The sequence below is a fragment of the Megalobrama amblycephala genome, linkage group LG9 (genome assembly GCF_018812025.1).
Source record: "Megalobrama amblycephala isolate DHTTF-2021 linkage group LG9, ASM1881202v1, whole genome shotgun sequence".
NCBI classification, from domain to species: Eukaryota; Metazoa; Chordata; class Actinopteri; order Cypriniformes; family Xenocyprididae; genus Megalobrama; species Megalobrama amblycephala.
This window is the reverse complement of record NC_063052.1, coordinates 34,695,381-34,708,779: the sequence shown is the minus strand read 5'-3', so window position 1 is coordinate 34,708,779 and position 13,399 is coordinate 34,695,381. Positions and strand designations below refer to the sequence as shown.

Here is a 13,399-nt window from a genome sequence, read left to right as displayed (position 1 = left end):
TGCTCTGCGATGCGCCATGCATTACGTAATAACGTTGGAAAGGTCACACGTTGTTTTACCTTTTTTTGTAAAGGCCTTTTGACTTAGTCTTTGCATGTTGGCTTTGTAAATACTTGCTTGGTACTTCCGGCCATTGATAGCCATTGAAGTCCACTATATGGAGAAAAAACCATAATTTCTTTTCAACTGAAGAAAGAAAGACATAAACATCTTGGATGACATGGGGGTGAGTGAATTATCAGTGAACTAATCCTTTAATGACAGAATTTTCATTTTTGGGTGAACTGTCCCTTTAAGACTTAAAACTATTTGTTAAACTTTCTAACAAATCTTTATCAAGACTTGACAAAGTTAATTTTGCAATTCAATATTCTGTCTGCTACCTCAATTTAAATGTTGGAACTGAATTTGAATTTACAAGGCACTCTAATAAACATTTGTTATTATCATTTGTAATCATAAATTCATAAAAAAAGAATCATAAAAAAGAATAATTTGTAATCATTTTTTTTTAAAGAAGTCTCTCATGCCCAACAAGACTGCATTAATTTGATCAAAAACACAGTAAAAAAAAAAAAGATATGACTTTTCTATTTTAATATATTTTAAAATGTAATTTATTTCTGTGATGCAAAGCTGAGTTTTCAGCATCATTACTCCAGTCTTCAGTATCACATGATCCTTGGTGCTCAAAAAAACATGTATTATCATTATTATTATTATTAATCTTGTGAAAAATGTGAAGTTTTTTTAGAAGGTTTTATGGAATGTTCTGCACATTTTGTAAGTCTCTCTTATCTGACATGCTCAGTTTATGCTGCATTCATGGAATGTCGTAATTACCATAATTAAAAACACGTCACATTCTACTCTGAGCTGAATTATGCATTTCTATAGCAACACTACTAACAGCAGTATAAATCTGCAGTGGTCAGGTGGTACAGCAGTCACATGGTACAAGTAGGAGCATGGTCAAGTTATGAGTTCTACGAGGACGTGAACACTTTTTAAAAGTCAGAATAAACAAGAGAGACGCACAAAAAGTGCAGTGCTGTGACTCCCCAGGAGCAAGATTGAAAATCGCTGCTTTAGATATTGGCATCCGCCATTGAAAAACCTGTGTGGGTCAATTACACAATCACATGTATTCTTCTAAATCTTCCTCTTTATTTTTGCCCCTTCCTCCCAGATCCCTCACATCAAGATTGGTCCAGAGGAGACGCCACGCTTGCCATATCTGCGCTTTGCCTCAGTGACGCTGTATCCTAGCAACGAGGACTTAAGCTTGGCCATCGGTGCCATTCTGCGCTCTTTCAGTTACCCGACGGCCAGCCTGATCTGTGCCAAAGCAGAGTGTAAGTCTGCAGGGAAAGCGTCGGCACTATCAACAATGAACTGCCCATTCTTTCATTCAGCTGTTATAGATCAAGCTGAATTGTTCATTGTTCACAGCACCTTTTCTAATTCATTTCACAGTCGCCGATTCACAATGCATTTCATTTTATTTTTAAGTGCATTATCCTTAGGCTTGGTGCCTATTATATGATGTTATTAACGCTGATGCCACTGTTTCAGCAAATTACATATTTTTTATAAGATTAAACCTTTTATTAGCTTTATTCTTGTGGATTCATTTTTCTGCATGATGATAATGACATTATATTAAGTAAAAATGTTGCCGCTGTGGCCTAGCAGTTAGCACACATGCATTAGTTAATACAGTAGTGTAAGTTCAAATCTGGATTTAAAGGGTTAGTTCACCCAAAAATTACATTTCTATTATTTATTACTCACCCTCATGTTGTTCCACACCCATATCTTTGGAACACAAATTAGGATATTTATGATTAAATCCGAATGGCTCAGTGAGGAATCCATTGAAAGCAAGATAATTAACACTTTCAAATGCCCATAAAGGTACTAAAGACGTATTGTAAACACTTCATGTGGCTACAGTGGTTCAATATTAATGTTATGAAGTGACAAGAATACATTTTGTGCACCAAAAAAAACTAAATAACAACTTTATTCCTCAATATCTAGTGATGGGCAATTTCAAAACACTCCTTCATGAAGCTTTGAAGCTTTATGAATCTTTTGTTTCAAATCAGTGGTTTGGAGCATGTATCAAACTGCCAAAGTCACATGAACCATTGAAATTTTGAAACGTTTCTAAACACACATGATGTAACAAAGTCTCATTTACTGAAATCACGTGACTTTGGCAGTTTGATACACACTCTGAACCACTGATTAGAAACAAAAGATTTGTAAAGCTTCGAAGCTTCATGAAGCAGTGTTTGAAATTGCCCATCACTAGATATTGTTGAAAGTTTTTTGTTTTTTGTTTTTTTTTGGCACACAAAAAGTATTCTCGTCGCATTAACATTAAGGTTGAACCACTGTAGTCACATCTGTTTTAAATATGTCTTTAGTAGCTTTCTGAGCAATTAAAAGTGTTAATTATCTTGCTGTCAAAGGAGGCCTCACTGAGACATCGGATTTTATCAAAAATATCTTAATTTGTGTTCCGAAGATAAACAAAGGTCTTACGGGTTTGGAACGACATGAAGGTGAGTAATTAATGACAGAACTGTCATTTTTGGGTGAACTAACCCTTTAACATTTTAACATTAACAATTTACATTTCCTGATCATCTATCTCGTTTCTATATCCCACTGTCCCTTCAAATAAAAGTAGCATAAAGGCCAAAGTAACATTATAAAACTGATATGATTTTACCTTATTTAATAACTGTTAATATCCAACTTATTCCTGACGAGCCTACTGCATTTTGAATTATGGGTGGCACTTCCAGTTTGGGGAACTTCCATTCAAAAAGACTGAAACGAATCATTTCAAAACATAAGGCTGCCCTACAAATAAAGATTATCCTTCAGTTTGACTGAATGAGCTGTCACTTTTCCTTCATGTTTTATTTTCAGGCATCATCAGACTAATGTAATGCTTTTTTCTGTCGCTGCATTCTTTTCCTCATGATTATTTTCTTTTTCCCTTTTGCATTCCACTGTAATAATATGAAAAAAAGACAACATATGCTGCAGATTTGTGGTCTTGTTGATGCTTTTACACTTTTAAATGTCCTTTTAATGTTGTTTAATGTTTGAACGGTGAGTAGAATAATGTCATCTTATTGTACTCAGTTTTAAAAAAAAAACTTACTGCGTTAATAGAGCGAGACTTTCACTGATTATTTACAGCTTAGTGGGAATTACATCCAAAATTCACGCAAAGCGTCATGGGGTTATAGGAATAAGGTGGATAGGCATGATTGGAGGCACTTAACTTATTTCTTAATTAAAAAAGCACACCTGTCTTTCTGGTGATGTCGGATGATTATCACAAAAATACTGAACCTATGTTCTTCAGAGGAGTAGTGCTATCCATATTCACTCTGTTTTGAGGGACATCACATTGAGGATTGCGTCATCATACAGACAAACAAGAAGCAATATTAATTGTATTTGTTATACTTTGTTGATTAAGCTTAATGAGAAGTAGTTAGCACACTAAAGTAAAATGTACATGAGCCGTTACGATGCTGACTGCAAGTTGATCTCTCATGACTTGCTGATGTGAGCAGCTCTCGCTTGATTGGTATGGTCTGAGTAATGGTGCTACGGTTTCATGCACCACTGTTTACTGCTGTTTGCATATCTGCGCTTATCCCATGCTTTATTATTGCAGCCTGTGCTCATGTTCAAGTGTAAGAGAGCATTAGTCTGTTTAAGATGCAGGCAGTTATGTTTGTGCAGGCATGTTTAAGTTCTCTGTGCACATTAGCATGCATAGATGTGCTCATCTACTCATTGGTTCCTTACTAATGTGGATGTGTGAGAGAGTATGGTTACCACCACTCAGTGGCAGGGTATTTTTTGTTTGTTTTTGTGAGAAAGCACTCTTTCATCACTTCCACCCTGCTGTTATCGTTAGCTGTGCATCTTGTTGACTGCAGTCCAAAATCAATGAAGTCACCATATGGATTTTGTGGTGGCTTAGAGCACAAATTTATGTACATACGGAATTAACTTTATTGGCTCTCAAAGTCACTTAATTCGATAGTCACTGACTTTAATATGGAGGAGCAGGTTGGAAAGTAAGTTAAGGTTTACTGCAATTGACAGTTTATGAAAGCTGTTAAAAGGTTTTAGATGGTTGCATGACATTTATTTTAATGTGCCAACGTGACATTTATGCTGAATAGCCATTCTGATATACAATCGTTGTTAAAAAAAAAAAATTGCTGATTTTTCACAAATTCCCTGGAATATATATTGAAAATGTTTTCAAAATGCTTATATAAAAGGAGTTGTATAAAGATTTGGGGTTTTATGCTACACCCTCAGGCCTGCTGCGATTGGAGGAGCTTGTGCGTCACTTCCTCATATCCCGGGAAACACTCTCAGTCAGAATGCTTGATGAAAACTTGGACCCCACCCCCTTGCTGAAGGAAATCCGTGATGACAAAGTTGCGACTATTATCATTGACGCTAATGCATCAGTGTCAATACTTATATTAAAGAAGGTATGTTTGCTTATTTAGGGGTCTTTTTACTTCTGATTTAAAGGTGCCCTAGAATCAAAAACTGAATTTACCTTGGTATAGTTGAATAACAAGAGTTCAGTACATGGAAATGACATACAGTGAGTCTCAAACACCATTGTTTCCTCCTTCTTGTGTAAATCTCATTTGTTTAAAAGACCTCCGAAGAACAGGCGAATCTCAACATAACACCGACTGTTACGTAACAGTCGGGATCATTAATATGTACGCCCCCAATATTTGCATATGCCAGCCCATGTTCAAGGCATTACACAAGGGCAGCCAGTATTAATGTCTGGGGCTGTGCACAGCTGAATCAACAGACTAGGTAAGCAAGCAAGAACAACAGCGAAAAATGGCAGATGGAGCAATAATAACTGACATGATCTATGATTACATGATATTTTTAGTGATATTTTTAAACTGTCTTTCTAAATGTTTCGTTAGCATGTTGCTAATGTACTGTTAAATGTGGTTAAAGTTACCATCGTTTCTTACTGTGTTCATGGAGACAAGAGAGCCGTCGCTATTTTCATTTTTAAACACTTACAGTCTGTATAATGCATAAACACAACTTCATTCTTTATAAATCTCTCCAACAGTGTGTAATGTTAGCTTTAGCCACGAAGCACAGCCTCAAACTCATTCAGAATCAAATGTAAACATCCAAATAAATACTATACTCACATGATCCGACGTATGCATGCAGTATGCATGACGAACATCTTGTAAAGATCCATTTGAGGGTTATATTAGCTGTGTGAACTTTGTAAATGCACTGTATTATAGTCGAGAGCTCGGGGGCAGGGAGCGCACGATTTAAAGGGGCCGCAGCCTGAATCGGTGCATAGTTAATGATGCCCCAAAATAGGCAGTTAAAAAAATTAATTCAAAAAATATCTATGAGGTATTTTGAGCTGAAACTTCACAGACACATTCAGGGGACACCTTAGACTTATATTACATCTTGTAAAAACAACCTTTAAAGGTGCCCTCGAATGAAAAATTGAATTTATCTTGGCATTGTTAAATAACAAGAGTTCAGTACATGGAAATGACATACAGTGAGTCTTAAACTCCATTGTTTCCTCCTTCTTATATAAATCTCATTTGTTTAAAAGACCTCCGAAGAACAGGCGAATCTCAACATAACACCGACTGTTACGTAACAGTCGGGGTGTATGCCCCCAATATTTGCATATGCCAGCCCATGTTCCCAACATTATAAAAGGCATTAGACAAGGGCAGCCAGTATTAACGTCTGGATGTGCACAACCAAATCATCAGACTAGGTAAGCAAGCAAGAACAATAGCGAAAAAAGGCAGATGGAGCAATAATAACTGACATGATCCATGATAACATGATATTTTTAGTGATATTTGTAAACTGTCTTTCTAAATGTTTCGTTAGCATGTTGCTAATGTACTGTTAAATGTGGTTAAAGTTACCATCGGTTATTACTGTATTCACGGAGACAAGAGAGCCGTTGCTATTTTCATTTTTAAACACTTGCAGTCTGTATAATGCATAAACACAACTTCATTCTTTATAAATCTCTCCAACAGAGTAGCATTAGCCGTTAGCCACGGAGCACTATCAAACTCATTCAAGAAGTAAACAATATAACAGTATACAATACTCACATAATCTGACGCATGCATGCCGCATGCATGACGAACACTTTGTAAAGATCCATTTTGAGGGTTATATTAGCTGTGTAAACTTTGTTAAGGCACTGTTCAAGGCAAGCGCGAGCTCTGTGGGCGTGGACCACGGGATTTAAAGGGGCCGCAGCATAAAATCGGCGCGTTTATAATGATGCCCCAAAATAGGCAGTTAAAAAAATTAATTAAAAAAAATCTATGGGGTATTTTGATCTGAAACTTCACAGACACAATCAGGGGACACCTTAGACTTATATTACATCTTTTAAAAACATAATCTAGGGCACCTTTAAGGATATTTAATTTTTTCCAGTTCTTTTTTAAATACAATCTGATGAGGTGAATTTAAAAAATGTAATCTCTCTCTTTATATAATGCCATTTGTTTTACATTTTTCAAAGTACTTAAGCTTAGTTTATAGCTAGGTTTAAATGGGATTTGAATTTGCAACCTGATTTTTTCCAGACTATTGTGTTCAACACAACTGAAACAGAGACAGACAGACAGACAGACATACAGACAAACAGACAGACAGATAGATAGATAGATAGATAGATAGATAGATAGATAGATAGATAGATAGATAGATAGATAGATAGATAGATAGATAGATAGAAAAACCTGACATGACTCAACTGTGCAGATGTAGTATGAATTATGATTAGATCTCTGACATACAATCTCTTGCTGTTTCTCCCTTTCTCTAGGCCTCAGAATTAGGCATGACATCAGCCTTCTACAAATATATTCTCACCACAATGGTAAACAAACCCCTTTTTCTCACTTTGTGCAATGACACATTACACTTTCTCCCCTTAACCCACTTTCATCCAGTAACAGCAATGGCAGGCCTAGCCATTGACCAGCTCGTCACAGATGCAAATCGCATCAATGCCGTTTATCATTATCATTGTGGATGAGGTGGATTATGTCCTTGTTTTGAGGTCCCATATGCTTCTGCTGTGAGCTTGGGATTTTAATACAACTGTTACAAGTTGAGGTAGGCTAAAGCATTTGACCTTGTGAGGCAAATTGAATCATGGAAGATAAGATTTGAGACTGTCTAAACATGTTTCATATGGCCTCAGTGAATGGCAAATATTTAATATTTAAAACGTTTAGAGATTAAATTTGTTTAACATGCATTTTTTATGAAATTTTTATTTATTTTTGTTTTTGGGAGGAAGCCAGAGCTCACTCTGCAGTAAGGAAGCAATTTTGCTAAGAGCGTGCCAACTGAAAAAAAGTCTAAAGATACATGAATAGGAGTGTGAAAGAAGATGAGTTAAATTATATTTTAGTGTGATTTTTTAATTTAGTAATGCACCACTTTTAAGTGCCGTCATGGCATAAAGAATTTTCAATGTACATATTTTATAAAGTGTAATAAAACAAAATTCAGTCTTGTTTTCTTCTCCTTATGAAACAGCTCATTTGAACATTAAAATTCAAGCTTAGCCTTTTAATAATCTGACTTTGGCAAGTTTTTCCCCAAGATCAGGGACAAATGCAGACAACCTCAAGGCAATATTGCAATTGTATGCTAGATTCATTGGTGGCTGCTGAGTGATGGCTTTCAGTAGCAGTCTCTAAAATTAAGTCTGCCTCTTGAATAAGGTCATCGTCTTGTCAGATTCACATTGTCAGCAATTTAATTGAGAGCAGACTAAAGATGAAAGACACTTGCCATTATCAAGCCCTTCAAAAATAGTCACAGTATCTGTCATACCTCCATTCATAAACTATACGACAAGGATCCTCAGGAGGAATCAAAAGGATGTTATGCTGCTGAAGGGGACAATGACATAACAAGATCATTCCACTGCTTCACTTGAAATGCACCTGGACTTCAGAAGGTTTTAGAGTGAATCAATAATTGCAGACATATGGGAATTAAAAACTGAATGGGAGTCTTCATAGGTGAAGTTGGATCCTCCTTCAGCTGCCATATAGAAAGCAAAAGTTTGTGATAAATAATCTAAAACCAATTGGTGGATCCACCAAGAGCTTTCCCACTGCTTCTACACAGCTATAGAAAAAGTCTTTGTTGACTTTACCATTGACAAACTCACTGCCTACTGTACCTCTTGGGATTATCCACTTGCCAATAGGTGAGAAAGTATAAGTGCTGACTGATTTGGCAGACAAGGTGAAAGCCATTATACTCAAGGACAAAAAAATGCCTTTTCTAAAAAAAAAAATTGAGCCCATTTTTAATGTTTTCCTTGAACGTTCCCAATGGGCACCACTTATGTTGAGTGGAATCCTAGCAGGGTTGAATACTGCCTTCAGTAAATTACTATTTATTTATGGATGAGGGTTTTCCCAAACCCGTAGGGAGCAGTGGGTATTTGTGAAAAACTGGCCAAGCAAATGTACTTACTTAAAAAAAAAAATGTAGACCTTTTCTGAATAATATGTAAACATTGCATTTGAGTTAAGCACACATTTACCCAATCACTATAAATGTGTGATGTATGGTGCCTTAACTGTAATATATTTTATACTGTACAATGGTTTCATTATTATGTTGAATGCCACTTTTGCATCCCTTTCTGTCATTTCTAGAATATTTTCAAAACTTTCAAATGAGTTCATCAGTAAAATTACTGTTGTTAAAATGTTTGCAATCTCATAGGATTGAAATGTTGTATAGTGAAGGCCACTATTACAGTATAGTATAACATTAGAGGTCACACACTACAATCATTATAAGCCAAGTTAAGATAAGACAAAACCCTGGGAATTCTACTTTTCTGACCTCTCACTACTTTCTCAGATTTAATGTGTTGCAGTTTTAATAGTCTGAATCCATACATTTTTAATATTCATTGATTTTGTTCTCATATTTTCACCAGTACTGTCTCTTATGACTATGAACGTCAATAACTTAAAAAATAAACTATTCTTACCAATTTACAGCACCATTCCAATATTAATAATACTTTTATATAATATACACACCCCGTTTTATTCGTAAAATGGTCCATTTAAAATATTGATATCGTTAAAGTAGTGCTGACACGGTGCTAAGAGAATTCTGTCAAACTTACCTTACAGTAGCTCACAGTACAGGGAGGTAAAATGGCGGCCAAACTGCGCTACCTCGCAGTACTTTTTAACTGTTCGACAGAAATGACGGTTTTTACTAAATATTGTGTGAAAAAACTGAGTATTTTGTATCATTTAACTGTTAAACACTCACCTGTTTCGCGAGCACCGCTGTAAGTATGAATTTCTGAACATCGCGTCTGTTTTCAATAATGAGGAAAGGAAACGCGCATGCGCACCAAAAGGCCATCGCGTGTAATAGCCTACACTCAGTGGCATTGGTGTCAAAGAATATACAGTAACTATACAGGGTTCTATACTCTTTGTTGGTTTTCAGTTAATTAATAACAAAGACTATAGAATAACACAAGACGCGTCACTCGTATTATTATGAATGGGAGAAAGTGCAACATGCAATATGGCGGAATAAGTCCCACCTTCTAAATAAGAGCCAATCGCCGATTGGTAAAGTCATCGCGTCACTGCAGCAGCCGTTAGAAGCTCCGGTTTCTATAGAAACAGTCAGACGAGCGCCTCCGAAATGAGGCACAAGAGATGCGCATTAGGTTGATCCAGCCTGAAAAATACCGTTTTTGTCATGATTCGAGCGTTTAGAAACAAAATTTATGAGACAGTTGTTGTCAGATTTTATTGGTGATTTCAAATATGAAATTTAATCGAAAGCTTGGCAAACAGCTTAAGAGAATTTGATGTTTCCCCATTCAAAGAGATAGGAGCAGCACTTGGATGCCCGAGAGGCGTTTCAAAGATGGCCGTCGAGTGAAATGACTTGTCTTAAAGGGACTTTGGTAATAAGCAAGAATTAGCTTTTCTCTAGATGTTAAGTAAAGCGGTTAAAGTATTTCATAGTGCCAAAACCACAATATTGTGTCCACAGTGCTTTGTAAGTAAGTCTCTCTCTTGCTCTCTCTTTCAGGATTTCCCTCTGTTGAGGTTGGATGATGTTGTAGATGATCAGTCAAATATCGTTGGCTTCTCCATGTTGAACAGCAGTCATCCTTTTTACCTGGAGTTCATCAGAAGCTTAAACCTGTCATGGAGGGAAGGTTGTGACCTCAGCCCATACCCTGGTCCAGCGGTGAGCTTACAATTATACTTACATACAAATATATGAGAACCATTACAGCTCACAAATATAAGGGTAATTCAAGTCAAATTCAAGGTAAAGGGTGCAGACTTACTTGCTGTGTCACTTTAAGTGTGAGAGGATATTATTGTCGTTAACATTTTTTAAATCAAACAATTAAAACCACATTTGTCAGGAGATGTATATCAGCAACAGTGAAATATTTGGTTGTGTTAGGATATAAAATGCTTTTTAGATTCCAAGAGCCTCCATAATTTCAGTAATTTGATTGACATTCCGCTGCATTATTAAAACCAGATTTTGCTGAGATTTGCTTAGGATGGGAAAAAAACTGCAAACTATAAACCGTAGTAACTACTAACTCTGTGGAATAATGAGATGTTATTTCTGCCAGAAGGTTTTTTCAAATGTGTCCAAATAGAACGTGCGCCACACAACGTAATTTAGGAACCTCTGTTAGACGTTCAGGAGGAAGACAGTTGCTGTAGGGCCCTAACAGACGTGAAGTCTCCTTGTCCCCCTAATGACCTCATTTGCTGTCTTTCTCAATTCTACATTTCTTTATTCTCTTTTTCTTCTACACCATCTTTCTGCCTTGGCTTCAGCGTATCTCTCGTCTCGTTTCATTCATGTTCTCTCTCCACCTACAGTTGTCATCTGCGCTGATGTTCGATGCAGTGCATGTGGTGGTCGGAGCAGTGCGAGAGCTGAACCGCAGTCAGGAGATTGGAGTGAAGCCTCTGAGCTGCACTTCCTCACTCATCTGGCAGCACGGCACCAGTCTCATGAACTACCTGCGCATGGTACTTGTCACCATGGCTACACCATTGGCAGCCATTTTCTAATGTATTTGATGACTTTAGTGTTTGGTCTTTAGGGCTGTGTCGTCTCTGATGAGCTGTGGAAGCCCGTTTTAATCTGGTTTTTATGTTGATGGGATTCTGCATGCAACAGCTTATTGGCTTTTATAGGCTTTGTTAAAGTCAATATGAAATTTAAATTGACCTTATCTACTTTCTCAACATACATTCTTGGTCTCGTTGCGCACAAATTCATCAGTGCATGTTATTCCAAGGAAAAATGTCTTTGTAATCTTTCCCCTGGGCATCGATATACAAGACACATAGAGTTTATGATGGTTGCTTTTCAATTTACTCCGCAATAAATTTAAACCTTGACTAATTCATTATTGTGCATTGAGTATCGCTGTGCATCATTTAACACCATCAAGAAACATTTAACAATGTTCAGCACTGTGAAACTTTGCAGAAAACAGCAATGACAACAGTAAATGAAACAAATTAAATGTAAAAATATGTTATATATAATTTATAATATAAAATAAATAATTAAAATAATAATAAATAAATATATGTAATGAAATAAATTGCTAATGCTATGTACAGTATCTCACAGAAGTGAGTACACCCCTCACATTTTTGTAAATATTTTATTATAGCTTTTCAAGCGACAACACTGAAGAAATTACACTTTGCTACAATGTAAAGTAGTGAGTGTACAGCTTGTATAACATTGTAAATTTGCTGTCCCCTCAAAATAACTCAACACACAGCCATTAATGTCTAAACCGCTGGCCACAAAACTGAGTTCACCCCAAAGTGAAAATGTCCAAACTGGGCGCAAAGTGTCAATATTTTCCAGCACTGTCTTAACCCTCTTGGGCATGGAGTTCACCAGAGCTTCACAGGTTGCCACTGGAGTCCTCTTCCACTCTTTCATGACAACATCACAGAGCTGGTGGATGTTAGAGACCATGCGCTCCTCCACCTTCCATTTGAGGATGCCCCACAGATGCTCAATAGGGTTAGGTCTGAAGACATTCTTTAGCAAGGCAGTGGTCATCTTGGAGGTGTGTTTGGGGTCGTTATCATGTTGGAATACTGCCCTGCGGCCCAGTCTCCGAAGGGAGGGTATCAGGGTCTGCTTCAGTATGTCACAGTAAATGTTGGCATTCATAGTTCCCTCAATGAACTGTAGCACTCATGCACCCCCAGACCATGACACTCCCACCACCATGCTTGACTGTAGGCAAGACACACTTGTCTTTGTACTTCTCACCTGGTTGCCGCCACACACGCTTGACACCATCTGAACCAAATAAGTTTATCTTGGTCTCATCAGACCACAGGACATGGTTCCTTAGTCTGCTTGTCTTCAGCAAACTGTTTGCGGGCTTTCTTGTGCATCATCTTTAGAAGAGGCTTCCTTCTGGGACGACAGCCATGCAGACCAATTTTATGCAGTGTGCGGCGTATGGTCTGAGCACTGACAAGGCTGATCCCCCACCCCTTCAACCTCTGTAGGCAGTACTCATACGTCTATTTCCCAAACACAACCTCTGGATATGAGGCTGAGCATGTGCACTCAACTTCTTTGGTTGACCATGGCAAGGCCTGTTCTGAGTGGAACCTGTCCTGTTAAACCGCTGTATGGTCTTGGCCACCGTGCTGCAGCTCAGTTTCAGGGTCTTGGCAATCTTCTTATAGCCTACGCCATCTTTATGTAAAGCAACAATTCTTTTTTCAGATCCTCAGAGAGTTCTTTGCCATGAGGTGCCATGTTGAACTTCCAGTGACCAGTATGAGAGAGTGAGAGCGATAACACCAAATTTAACACACCTGCTCCCCATTCACACCTCAGACCTTGTAACACTAACGAGTCACATTACACCGGGGAGAGAAAATGGCTAATTGGGCCCAATTTGGACATTTTTACTTAGGGGTGTACTCAGTTTTGTGGCCAGCGGTTTAGACATTAATGGCTGTGTGTTGAGTTATTTTGAGGGGACAGCAAATTTACACTGTTATACAAACTGTACACTCACTACTTTACATTGTAGCAAAGTGTCATTTCTTCAGTGTTGTCGCTTGAAAAGATATAATAAAATATTTACAAAAGTGTGAGGGGTTACTCACTTCTGTGAGATACTGTATATAGATGACACAAAATGCTAATAAAATTATTATAATAAATTGTATAAATAAATATA

At 37.3% G+C, this 13,399-nt stretch overlaps 1 protein-coding gene and 1 long non-coding RNA gene across 5 annotated transcripts in view; one reads left to right on the top strand and one right to left on the bottom strand.

Annotated features, from left to right (window-relative positions):
• LOC125275805 overlaps positions 1-9,651 on the bottom strand; it is a 106,397-nt gene extending 96,746 nt beyond the window's left edge. For both annotated transcript variants that reach the window (XR_007186509.1, XR_007186510.1), the window contains exons 1-2: positions 9,436-9,651; positions 9,284-9,352 (exon numbers count right to left, since the gene is read on the bottom strand). This is a non-coding gene — a long non-coding RNA (uncharacterized LOC125275805). The remainder of the gene's footprint in view (positions 1-9,283; positions 9,353-9,435) is intronic.
• The window catches only part of LOC125275804 (glutamate receptor ionotropic, kainate 5), a 53,943-nt gene that overhangs the window by 7,031 nt on the left and 33,513 nt on the right, over positions 1-13,399 (top strand). For 2 of the 3 annotated variants that reach the window (XM_048203083.1, XM_048203082.1), the window contains exons 4-8: positions 1,190-1,355; positions 4,369-4,547; positions 6,938-6,991; positions 10,219-10,380; positions 11,040-11,192. In XM_048203083.1, the coding sequence (XP_048059040.1) occupies positions 1,190-1,355; positions 4,369-4,547; positions 6,938-6,991; positions 10,219-10,380; positions 11,040-11,192 (714 nt within the window). Of the gene's footprint in view, positions 1-823; positions 1,356-4,368; positions 4,548-6,937; positions 6,992-10,218; positions 10,381-11,039; positions 11,193-13,399 lie in introns of those variants that run through there. The other variant, XM_048203084.1, reaches the window with a different exon arrangement.